Source organism: Streptopelia decaocto, assembly GCF_964273445.1.
Source record: "Streptopelia decaocto genome assembly, chromosome: Z".
Taxonomy (NCBI): domain Eukaryota; kingdom Metazoa; phylum Chordata; class Aves; order Columbiformes; family Columbidae; genus Streptopelia; species Streptopelia decaocto.
In genome coordinates, this window is record NC_138657.1 from 29,932,409 (window position 1) to 29,945,908 (window position 13,500).

General features: G+C 40.7%; 1 protein-coding gene across 1 annotated transcript in view; it reads left to right on the forward strand.

Moving 5' to 3' along the window:
• Nucleotides 1-13,500, forward strand: part of NTRK2 (neurotrophic receptor tyrosine kinase 2) — a gene marked incomplete at its 3' end in the record, with an annotated part of 203,362 nt that overhangs the window by 118,348 nt on the left and 71,514 nt on the right. The window contains exon 13 of the mRNA XM_082074505.1: nucleotides 1,446-1,634. Coding sequence (XP_081930631.1) covers nucleotides 1,446-1,634 — 189 coding nt within the window. The remainder of the gene's footprint in view (nucleotides 1-1,445; nucleotides 1,635-13,500) is intronic.

Genomic DNA, 13,500 nt, shown 5'->3' on the forward strand with positions numbered 1-13,500 from the left:
ATACCATAGACAGACATAGATGCCACAGACACAGTGTGGTGAGTCACTCAGCTCTGTGTTTCCTCTGCACTATTCCTTCTGTGCACCCCAAAACTCAGTCTGGGCCTTCAGTGTTTTTCAATGGTGTGACTGGCGCCTTGGAGTAAACACAGGTTTTCGTTGTCCGCAGGGTCCTCTCTGCTGCCCCCATCTTGGGGGGGCATTCACCTCACCTGCCACTGCTGCCTGTGGGCTAAACGCTGGTGGTCATCTGAGGATGCTGTTCCAAGATACACACTTCCAGAGGGCAAACTTTTACATCTGTTTCTAGCATTGTCTTTTAATTGTTACAATTAGAAGATGTGAATGCCACTCCAAAAACCTGGATTAACACGAATGGAGAATGAAGTGAAATGTGACATGCATGATATCTGCAACCTCTTAACTGGGCAGATTAGGCAAAATGTTGTCACTGCTAAATGGTGATTCTGGTTTTCTTTGAATACTGGATGTAAACTGGAAGATGTAATGAGGAATTTAAATAGCAGGGTTAGATGGTAAGAGTTCAAATGTTACCTATGCTGAACTCTTTGGTAGATCAAAGGCCCCTGAGCTCGCAGAAGTGGAACGCTGTGCCAAGCAGGACTTCTTTTAATCCATTTATGAGGTTTTATCTACATGGTGCTTTCATTAAAAATATAAAGCACAGAGTGAAAAAACAAAATAAAAAACCAAAACCAAATGGTCACTGAATTACTGATAAAAGTAACCTCTTTGTGAAAGGTAACTAGACTCAGGTATGGATGGGGGAGCTAATGGGGTGTTCCCCTTGGCTGGATGAGCCTCTCTGCAGTGACCTGAGATTTTGCAGTGGGGTGGAATGTGTTTTTCCCCCTACTCTTCTCAGCATCTGTTATGCACCTTCTGTGACTGTTTAGATTGTCCCCTTTGGATTTTGGCTCTCAGCCGTATTGTCTTTCAGAAATTACCAGCCTGCCATGTCAGGATAAGTCCATGTCCTCTCTGTCTTTTGTCTTGCAATAGTACCACCTCATAGGGAGAGCAGGCATTCCTTGGATTTGTGGCAATTATTGCTGTGTGATCCAAGCAGGGCATACGGTAAAAAAGTTAACATGTGTATTTTATAGCTTGTTTCTAAGAATGACAGAAGGAGTTCAACAAATTTGGAGATCTTTCCTGGTGACAGATTATGCTGGACCCTGACTTATTTAGTCTAGGTGATCTGCCAGTACAAAAATTTGCTTCACAGTTCAACTCCTAATGGAAAAAAAACCACTGTTCTCCATCTGCACTCAGACATATAAAATTTCTGAGGTAAGGTCAACAAGGCACACAAGGAGAGCTGTTGACTGTGGAGATGGAGAACAAATTGGTCCAAAAAAAAAAAGTCTGCAGGTAGGAAACCATGTGCTGATTTACCGCAAAATCTTTGTTTCTGACTCTAGGTCCTTCTTCAGTTATCAGCAACGACGACGATTCAGCCAGTCCCCTCCACCACATCTCAAATGGCAGTAACACTCCATCATCTTCTGAGGGGGGTCCTGATGCAGTCATCATTGGGATGACGAAGATTCCCGTCATTGAAAATCCCCAGTATTTTGGAATTACCAACAGTCAGCTCAAACCAGACACCTGTAAGTACAAAAAACTGTATGTGTTTCAGTCATTCATTTACCTGTGCAAGTGCTGGGGCTCCTTAACAGAGCTAGCAGAACAAAATGCTCTAAATTCCTGGGAGTGGAAGGGTGGGGTTAAAATGTATGCAATTTGTTAAAGGTACGTGGGATGAACCGCTTTACATCTGTCAAAGCCAAATTCAGCCCTTGTCAATGAAGTCAGCAGTGTTATACTCAAAGCCTGATCCATATTCCATCTAAGTCACTGGTAGCTTTTCCATTGATTTCAGTGGTCTTTGGCCAGGCCGATGCACTGAATGTCTTCCTGGGAGAAAACAAATCCTGAGTCAGAAGCAGGAGTCAGTATTGTTACATACATGCTGCTTTTAAATTGATCGTGTTGTCAATGCACATGACCTAACTTTGAAATCCAAGTATTTGTAAAGCTATAAGAATGATAAGGGTTAAAACTTCAATTCCTTTAATTTTATTGTATAATTCAACCTCTACAACTGAAAAGACGTTGAAGTAGAGCAGAAGTTTGCCTGATGGACAATAAATGTCACATACAAATTCTTTCATGTTCAGCTAGAAGCAGGTGAAATGTGAAAAAATATGAAGTGTTAAACACAATTAGCTATGAACAGTTAAAAAAGAGTATACCTAACTTCAGCTACTGTTCTTCGAACCTAGCAACAGTTTTAGAATTGGACATCTGAAACATTGATTTTTGAACCAGTGATTAGCATTGCAGCAGATGACTGAAAAAATTATTGTGAATAATAGTAAGTGCAAGGCTTACTATTTTTCATCGGTGCATTAAGATCTTTAAGTGTTTCAGATAAGGTTGTTCCTGCCTCTTTTTTCCTCCTTTTGTGTGTGTGTGTGTGTGAATGTAACATACATTTCTGAAGTGTCACTGGAAGTCTGGGCTGTTTCTGTGCAAAGTTGCTCCAGAGATTCCCAGTATAGCTGGTGAGCATTGGACTTGCAGCTGAGAGACACTACATCCTATCTGTATCCTACCCTGAATGATATTGCTTCATAGCACAAACTGTAGTCTAGGGGCTTACTGCCAAGGTCAAAAACCTTTGCCTCCAACTTTGCAAAGCTTAAATACTCTAATAGGAATCTTTCTTGGCCTGTGCACGAGGGCATGCATACGTATGCTTATGCATGACTTCTAAGGCTGCAAAGACTGATGCTGGACTACCTAAGTATCTTGTGAATATTAATGCTCATCCACATCTAGATTGTTGCACTAAGCACAATCCACAGAAGGATGTTGCAATGCAACAGAAGGTCTTTTTTTGCCTTTTTATTATGCATCCCTGATGTCTCTACCATAGCTTTTTTGTGTGGCATTATTTTGTGTTTGGAAATGCCCCATTATCTCTTTTACTAGAGGATATTTGAATAATCTGACATAGCATATGCGGTGGGATGCAGAAGGTAATCACTGAATCACTGATACTTGATCAGCACAAAGAGAATTTTATACAGGTGCATTCTGATTTAGAACATTAATTCCTGTGAAGAATAGAAGCCTCTAGGGAATCAGAAATGGGCAACATGCCTACTTGATCCCTCTAATATTGTATAAAAGGCCATGCTTGTAAGTATGAGGCTACTGTACCTTTGTTCCTAGCTGCATTAGACAACATTATAATTGTTTAATTAAATATTAGTGACTACAGACTATTTAACTTTCGGCATTAATGTTGAAACAACATACATGCTGTTCTGGGGAAAAATCCAAACCGTACCAAAACACAGACTTGTCTCACATTTAGTGAGCTGCACATTAAGTACAGAGGCATTAAATCACAGCTGACTAGTGCTAAGTAGGTCCTGATCCTAAAAATACGTAGGTCTGTTTTGTTTTGTGTGCTGCAATGAAACCCACATGGTGTCAGGGAAATTCATCACAGCACATGAAGTTCAGTTTGTACATAAATGCTTGGAGGATGATGCTCAAGACTTTGCCGTGGTGCTCTGGGCAGATTGTAGAGCTGATGCTCTACATTCTGCCACATTGCTGTGGTGGTCTCAATCTTTGTGGTTTTATTGCTTTAGCAAAGAGAATCAGGTAAACTGTGACAGTGTATAAAACAAGGCAGATTTCTCCTACCACATTGAGATCTGTCCAATAGAGTGTAATTAAAATTGTCTCAGGCAAAAATGGTCTTCCCATAAATAATTTCACATACGGTCTCTTTCCGTCTCTCTCACTCGTTTTTTATTACAGAGCTGCACTTGCCCTTTCTTAACCTGGCAGCCTCCTCCTGATGTGTATATCTGGTATTTATAAACCTCTAAGCTAAGTAGCTCTCCTACCTTTTTCCTGTTTACAATAATGCCAGCTCCAGATGTCATCTGGTTTCTCATCTCCAGCAAGATAATTAACACTTATGTTTATTTCCTATCTGGTCTACGTTCCATTGTCTGCTAGCATTAAAACCAGCAATCACTGACAGTCATGCTGGAAGACTTTCATATGTATTTAGCGTATGATGGTCTGTGGACAGAGGTGAGACTTCAAGCTAGGTATGCACATCATATGGCAGTTTTCACAGAATTTTCACAGAGTACATCTGCTCTGAGTAGCAAGTGTGGTTTCTTTTTTATTATCTACTTAGGCCATGTTTTGACTGGTCTAGCTATCCATTTCTAATACACTGTATCAAGCTCCATTAAAAAAAGTATTAGAAGTGTATGTGTTTAAAAGAAAATGATAAAGTTCATTGTGATTAATTTAGTTTGAAATTCCCTCACTGTAGCAGTAAGTTGGTACTTTCACTACTGGATAACTAAATCCTGAAGAGTTATGGCTTCTAAAAAGTAAATGTCAATCCAAAAATTGTAACAATTCCCTCCTGTGAGAAGTAGCTTTCAAGGTGGGAAAAGCAAACTGATGATGACCAAAGACTCATTGGCTAGAGGGGTTAGGTTCTAGTCATCACTTAGGAGGATTGAATTTCTGTCCCAGGTTTCATCACAAGTGCTCATTTGCACCCTTTAATTGCCATAACATCTTCCAACTGGGTTTGGCTGATATTTCCCTCTCCAGCTGCTCATCATCTTAACTACAATCCCCTGATGCTTCTTCAGCACTTGTCTGTGTGACACCCTATTCCAGAACTCCTGGCTTTTCCTTTCTCTGCCATGTACTCTTGCTTGCAGCTGGCCGGTGGGCTCATCTGCCACTCCAATATCTCAAATGTTTACACCTTTAAACTGTACAGTCTGTGATGCATACATGTTTCAGATACATACCAGACTTCTTGGTTTCTTTTTGTGTGAAATCAAAAGGTATTTCTGCTTTGGCAGTACTTGGCTGACAGTGACAACTCCAATTTCAGAAGCATAAGAGAGAGTCTACAGCCTGGACATGGTGAAATGCTCTTTGCACCTAAGTCATTATAAGCCCGGTTGTGCTGTATTAGCATCAGCCTGCAAACCTCTTGCTTGGGAATTAGAAACAGTGTTCAGTTGTTGCTCTTGAAAATTGGGCCATAACTTTGTAGTGAAGTAACATTACCAGATGCAGAAACCTTGTGTGGATGGCAAACCTTGCAAAGATTTTTGTCCCCTGCAGTCAACTGGATGATGCAATACCATGTGGATATAGATGCTAACTATTGCTAGATGGTTAGCTTGACTAATCTTAAGAGCTGTTGCAGTCCATAAACTATTTGATATTTTCATTAATACCACGATATTTCAAAACTTAGCCTTCTACATCTCTGCACAGAAATTGTGCTTATTAAAGTTGCCAACTGAGCCCACCAGATGTGTTGAAACAGGACAGAAAAAGCAAAGCCATTTTCCCCATGAGCAGCTATGAACTTTCTTCGTTCATCACTGAGCTTGCAGCCCAGGACTTGGAATATATCAGCCCATTAATATTATGTTTCTGTGCTTAATGGTGTAAATGCAGTCAATAAATAACATTGCTGTGTTGGTAGTATTGTGAAACGCAAAATCTGAGGAGACATCATACATAAAGTGTCAGTGGAAGTGCTCAGGCTGAGTCTCTCAGGGCAGAACTTCGGTAAGAAGCTGCTTGCAGGTGGTTTGGGATTTCAGGAATCAAATAGTTCTCTGAATCTCATCCCAGTAACCCCCACCTGTGCCCCACAAAGTCACCGTGGTTGTTTTGGTGCAACTGAAAGGAAACCTGGAGCTTTGCCCTTTCATGTAGAGGTTTGCAAGCTCCATAATTCAGGCCCCAGAGCAGCTGCACTGACGTCAGTTTGCACTGCCCAGCTAATTTATACACACAACTCACTCTATTTCATCCCTAAAGATATTATTGAAGATGGAAAACAGCATACTGGGCATGCTTGTTGATTAGTCAGTGGGTGGTTTAGTAGCAAGATGTTTTCAGTGGCTGACCATACATATAACCAATGCGTTTTGGATGATGTGGTGTAGATCGTTGTTTTGATATGTGAAATTGATATGTGAATAAAGTCAGTATTCATGAGATAGTCTTAATATTTTGTCTGTATTTCTCCAGAGTGGGCTTGTGTTCTTGAAGTGCAGGAGTGTGAATGTGTGGTTTGGATAACCGTTGTTGTACTTCCAGCTGGCCTTTGCTAGGGAAAATCTGTGGCTGATTACAAGGTGGTAGAAATAATTTTTGTAAATTAGTTTTCATTTATTTGGCTGATCTGAAAAAAATGAATTTACAGTCTGTAGCTCCAGTTCCACAGTAAAATTTCTAATTACATGTGCGTTGCTAATTTTAAAGGCAGAGGTTTTGAGAGCATCCCTGTTCTATCCCATTTTGAACACTGAACTTTTCAAATTATGCTTAGAGATTTTCATTTGCATTTTAGAGATTGTTACAGCAGTTAGTTAAAGGTAATCTCAGCCTTTTTCTGACTCTCCTTGTTCTTTAACTACAGACTTCCTTTTAACATGCACGTAGCCAGACTGTGGTTATCCCTGGTAGGCAGGAACATTGCAGAAATGCTCTGCTTCAGTCCACTACCTTCTTGCATTAATTTTAAAGGAGAAAAGAAATAGGAGTGTTATCATTCCACTGTGGCTCCCACAGTACTGGACTTTTCAAAGCCTTAGGTCTTAGAGTCTGGTGATAATGTCAGATTTCTGTTTAGAATGAGAAAAATGTGAAGAAAAACTTGAGAATGTGTGCCAGAACCCAGAAGGATGAGGGGGGAAAAAATCTGCACTTGTTTTTCTTCTGTTTATTACATTTTTATTCTTTTTAAACTCAGTTTCATGATTGTTGAGCATTTGAGCATGGCAGCAGCATGTGAGGATGCAGAGCTGGCCCTGCTTTGCCAGCGTGGGAGATGGTCCCTGGCGTGACCACCGCAGAGAGCAGAGGGAGCAGCCAGAGAACCAGGATCCACTGAGCTGCCTTCCCTCTCCCCATCGGTTTGTGGAAAGGTGCAGCTACTTGTAGCTCGGTACCTAGTTGTTTCGGTGGCTGTGACCACTCACACCCTGCAAGGCAGACTGGTTTCTCTTCATTTTGGAGTAGGCTGACAACCTTCTCTCCAGCCCTTCAATCACTAGGAATGGGCCATTTGATATGAAAAAGGAAGTAGTTGTCTGTATTTCCAGGGTGGGTTCAGCAGAAGGAGAGGATGTGGTCACTCAGTGTATATTTCTCAGGTATCCTTGCTCCAGGAGCCCCAGAGCAGAGCATGGCCACAGCATGGGTTTCCTCACTTGGGTGCGTGGGCTCTCACTGCAGATTGGGGATGTGACAGTCTGCTGATATGAAAGCTGCGTGCAAAAAAGAAAACCAGAGAGAGCCTCTGCACTGCAGGAATCTGCCAGGCCTCTGACCCAGAGCAGTAGGTTCATTAATTTCTGTGTTCTGCTCATCCTGCACACACGGTGTCTGGTAGAAAACAGCAATGAGCGTTGGGCAGACTGCCTGCAGTGGGCAATCCCTCTTTGACTTTATTTCCTACCTAACAAATAATGGCATGTTCCAGGTTGTATCTGTCACTCTACACTCTCCTACAATTTTGAGGAATGGATAATTTTTGACTCATGTTGCAGGGCAAAAAATAGACTGAGTTGGTCCCTGTGCACAGAAGAGTCTCCCAAGACAAACATTCTCTAAGCATTTCAGTATCTTCTGAAAGGCTTTTGTATGTGAGTGGCCACAAAAGAAAGGCTGCGGTAGTGGTTTCTTAGCCAGCTAAGCCCTAAGCCTGGGGATTTTCCATCAACTCCTGAAGTTCACAGAACTGAAAATTTATAAGCAGCTCATTTTCCTATAAAAGACACCGTGATCTCAACAGCCAGAACGCAGAGGAGCCAAACTGATTGATCTTAGTGAAATCCATACTGGGAGGAAAAACCTTGCTGCCCAAGCTGAACTTGCCAATCTTGACATTTGTTGGTAGTCGGCATTCAGAGGTCAGGAGGCTTAATAGGGCATTTACTTCAGGATCTTCAGATGCTGAAAGCAAAAAGCTTTAGATGCTGAAAGCCAACAAAGAATGAGGTTGAGATTACAAGGAGGGATATACATATTATATTTACTGCTTGTGCTGATCCTGCTGTGTGTTTTACTCTGGGGATATTTGATTTGCTAGGTAAAAGTATAAGAGAGAAGTTGGCTGAATAAAGACATAAAGATATATGAAGATATATTTTATCATCTTGACTAAATACTTTTGTAGTTTGATTGCATGTTTTAATCCCTTATTGCAGTCACCATTTAAAATGTGTGTCTTTGCAACTGTTCATCAAGTCATACATATGTCAGAAATGTCAGCCATAAATATCTGTGGTGTATTTCATTAGCTGCATTTGACTTCTGTTAACTGGGTAAGAGATTTGATTCCCAGACCATAGCATATTGAGTCTCAGATATTTTTCGCAGAAGTGTGGTCACGTATTTCCTTTGCCCGACAAATCTAACAGGCAATAAATAAAATTATGAGAAAATAGATTTTTTTATCTCCTGCTGCTCATTCTGAGACTCAGCAGACCTGAATTCTTTTTTGTTTTCCAAGCAGATGGAAGAAATTCTTCCAAAGGCAGCAAGCCTTCAACTTGAAAAGTGTGGGTTTCTACCCCCTTAAAATTCAGAATTGGAAAGAAAGTAATATTTCCAGATTTAGTGTAGAGGTGAACCTGTAGAATCACTTTTTCCCCCAGAAGCTGCAGTCTTCGTTTGTCCATGAAGTCCATTTACATCTAATAAAAACTGCAAGAAATCATACTTTCAGCAAAATGTTTTCATCACACAGAATGTTGTTCTGTGACCTGAATTATTCAGTAAACTACCTGCTCTGAGAGTCCAAATGCTGTAAATGCAACTACAAGGAAGAACAGCTTGGACTTTGATCTTTAATTTATGAATAGAATGAGTGTTTTATCACCTGGAAATACAGCATGTGAAGCATATTCTGGGCTAAATAATGGGTGTTAGAAGGAGATCTGAACAACAATGACCCGAAGTATGCAGTTCAACCACAGAGACAGAATATGAGGCAAGACAGCATGAAACGTATGTTCTCAGGAAAGTGACCAGTGTCAAAATTCAGGTAGAATGTGCACCTTCTGGTCTAAATTTGTCAGGTAAACTCCAGATAAGCACACTGTTCTTCATCAGAGCACTGAAATGCTCTGTCAACATCAAGCCCAACCATGGACTTCATGTGAAGAGAACACTTAAGGACTTTTTGAAAGGTGAAGTGAAATAAAACACGTGCACAAGCATTCTCTGCTTTTAAGGTATTAGTCGAGATCAAAAAAACACAAGATGGTGCTTTCTTAGTAGGTGTAATGTCAGTGTTATCACTACATTCATTTTGTCATTTGACAGTACATCTGTATCAGAAATGTATACACTATTTTGGCACCAAAATATGTAGCTAACTCAGTAATACTTAAATGAAAAATAGCACCATTTTTTGTAATGATTAAATTATGCCTTTCAGACTCTGTGCTGCATACTAAGTTCTACAGATGTTGATTTTATATACAGAAACCTGTATATGTATGTAAAAACATAATGGGAAAATAACATGATGGAGGTTAAATAGGTAGTACTTATATTTAAGCTGAATGGGAAATAAAAGTAATCCATTGTGAAATCATCCTTGTCATGAGCCTAAGTATAAGAGCAGGATTGGGCCTTGGATTTATTCCTTTGTGTCAGTGAGAGTTTTGGCTAAATAAGAAGTACAGATCCCAGGAAAGCAAGGTAGTATAAATAAGATTAAAATAAGAAATTTAAGTATAATAATTACTAAAGTATGAGAAAATCAGAAGTAAATAAAATAATTTTGTTGCCAAAATTATTTCATAAAACCTACTAGGATTCATCACCAAACAACTGCACTGTTATTAAGAAACATGAGTGCGTAAAATGCAGTTAGCCCTGAGCACAAGCTCACCCAAAGATGACTGTTCAGAGAAAATGAACAGGAATTCAGTTGTGCACGATAAGTGTTGGTTAAGACAGGGTAATACTTATCGCAGTTGCAGTGTGAGCTATTATATGTTGTTTTTCAGCTGTGTGTAACATCTTCACAGCTCTCACCAGCAGCTGTCTCTGGGGAATTAAGGCTGTCAGTGCTTTGAGACTATGACTTGAGAGCGGTTTAGCAGTTTGTTTTCTGGAGGCGACCGTGTGGTTGACTTTGCAGGTTTGCAGATCTGCCCAGTGCCGGGTGGCCCTGGACGGCACTGGATTACGCCACGCCTGCAGCCCTCAGAAGTGTGGAATGATCCAGGGCCCACTCTGAGTATGTGCTTTCCCCACTGCATCCCACTGGTGGTGGATCCACACAGCAGGGAGGCGGAAAGCTCGTGCTCCCACCCCCGCCCTGTCACCCCCTGCAAGCAGGGGTGCTCATCAGCTGCCTGGGGGTGGCTGATCTCCCAGGCCTCTTTTATTCTGTGCTTTGTGCAGCTTGGTTATTGTTCTGTATTGAGGAAGCTTCCCTAGCAAAAATGCCACTGGGGTTCACAAGGTCCAGGTACACTTGGTTTGGTTTTGACAGGGTTTTGCTGTGGAGTTCCTCATTGTCTCAGGCTTAGTTGCATGTGTTATGGACATAAGGCAGCCCAGCAGCAAGTAGAACCTAACGGTCATTTAAAATGTTGTCGGAGATAAAAGTAACACAGTTGGAAATATTCTGTAATATTCTTCAAGTGTTTTTTTCAGCACTAACTTGTTAATTAAACCTCTCAATAGGCTTCTCGTTTTCCACAACAGAACTTGGGGAAAAATTATAAGGCTTTTTTTTTTCATAGTCAAAGGTGTTTATTTAATATACGCACTCTAGTTTAGACGTGTATTATGTATAATAAAACACCTGTGCTGAGCATTTTTGACTTATTTAAAAAATATGATTGCACAGGTAGACAATTCCAGGAGCATGCTTCTAATTAACACAATTAATTAACATAACTAATTAACACAAAATCCCAATTGCTGAAACATATCTTTAAAATCATATTTTAGAGGCCTCACTTTTTTACTTTCCATTAAGCTACAGGGCGTTTAAAAAAGATGGACCCAGTTTCCAAGCAGTATATTTCATGATATCCTACTAATGACTGGGGCCAGGGGCTGTTGGTGCTCTAGGAGAGGCATCTAGTGGTAATCATTTGAAACTCTGTGCCATGCTCTTTCTCTTGGGTTGTTCGTGTTTGCAGAGATACAGTGATTTCAAATTAGGTCCATCTTTTCGAAAACTCTGTAGTTTCATTGGACAGAAGCGAGAGCAGCTTTCAGTACTGGTTGCTCTTTCTGCCAAGGATGCTGAAGGGACCTCTGCTCAGTGGGACTATGACTGAGGGGTGTTGGGAGAGACAGGCAGCCCCTGAGCTCAGTAGTTTCCACTCTGTGAAGGTTGGTATGAATTTGTCAGCCTATGGTTGAGCATGACGTTCCACAGAGAATGGGTTATCGCTCTTCAAAGGCCAGTATGCAGATAAAGTCATGAGACATACAGATCTGGTATGAGGTGAACACTCGCTTGGTCTTATCTCTAGCCCATCAATGCCCACAATAATTGAAGACTATTTTTTGCAGATTGCAAGGGAATCACTGTGACTGAAATTTAAAACCCCTTCAGGGAAAAACAGTGTCAAGTAACCTGAGTCAAGACCCTGCAATGAGGTCTGAAATTGTTAAAATTCTGTTGAGGAAAAGTTGTGCAGTACCTCTGGCTAGCAACTTGCTCCTTAGCCTTTGGGGGCAATAAAATGTTTAAATGCAAAACATATTACATGGGGGTATTGTTTGTATTTAGAAAAAATATATGGTGTATGCATACTAATTATCTCCTGTTTCTTGAAATTGCAGCATATCTCTGCATAACTAATAATCTCTCTACAATTTTTTTTTTAATTAATGTTTCTCCATTTAGAGAATCTAAGTTCGATTCTCAGATGTCAGCTAGGCACATGTAAGGAGCATCTCAAAGGCATTCTGGTGCTAAATCAACGACTAACTGGTTTTCTAAAAAGCCTCTAAACAGCTTGGAGGTGTAATGTCTGGTCAATAGAAATCAGAGTGTTAGTCAGCTTAGTATTTTGGACAATTCCAATAAATGATTACTTTGCCTTTAGCTACCTAAATGCCTTTGAAAACTAGTTGCTAAATACTGTTGAAAGTCAGTAATTGCACAGGTCACAGGGTGCATGAAAAGGCTTTCAGTCTCCAAGAGACTCACTGAGTTATGCTGGGGATTTGGAGTCAGAGTTAGAGGCGAGAAGCAAAGTGTCACTTTATTCCCTTCTTCCCTCCCCCCCACCTTGGTTTGTCTTCCTCAGCACTGGAAAGAAAGAATGGAAAACGAGGTGATTGTCTCTATCATGTGGTTATCCGTTCCCAAGATTGGATAGTGAGAAGCCATATCTAACTTGAGACAATCTCCGATTTATATTATTTTGAGGGAAATACAGATTTGACAGAATTTTCAGCTGCCGTTATGAATACTTCTTTGAATTACACTTTCAGTTAGAAGCTTTCTGAACTGAAGCCATTCCCACACAGCTCCTCTCCTTTCCAAGTGCTGCTTAGGGTTTGTTTAGATTTGGTTTCTTAGGCTGTTTTTCAAGGATGTGCTCTCATTTTTCTGGTGCCCAGAGCTTGGAAGGCCTGTGGCTGCCTTAAAAAAAATTTAAAAAAAAGAAAACAAATAGCTGAAAACAATACCCATCAAGGGGAAAATGTCCCACACAAAGTAGGGAGGAACAGAAAAACGGAGAAACAAATGGAAAGGAAACAGAACAACCTCAGTCTCAGACTTTGGCAAAGAAGGAACAATACATGACTGATTTGCTCCAACCACTTGTGCAGGAGGACATGATTTGTCTTGTCTTTGTCTTATTCTCATCAGAAGAAAAACAACTGTTGTGTAGTATTTGCACTCTCCACTGGAATGGCAATGGGATTGCTTCCAGACAGAAATACATTGACGAGCGCTGTGTGGCAAAGCTTGAAAAGCTCCTTCTTGCGTGGTAAAGTGCAAGGCAGAAGCTTATGGGATAATTCTTTATCCTCTGATTTAGAAGTGGAAGTACCGTGTTACACAGGGCTGCTCTTTCCAGGACTGTCACTGTTGTCATGTGCTTGTGATGCTTTGGTTCGTGAAGTTCACTTGTGCCATGGGGAGTGCACAAAGGTGCTCTGTCATCAGGTGGGAGTAATGTTACTGGCATTATCATTGCCCAGCAATGCTGCTTGTGTCTTTGTTGATGGTAAATTCTCACCTCATTTTGCATACTTGTATATGCTCAGTTCTGGAATGGATGAGTTGCTACAGTGGATCTCAGTAGTTAGTCTTCTAGTACCTAAAAGTGGCTGGTACTGTAGCCATTAGAAACCCTTCACCAAATAAGTATCTAATAAACCTTAAGGAGTATG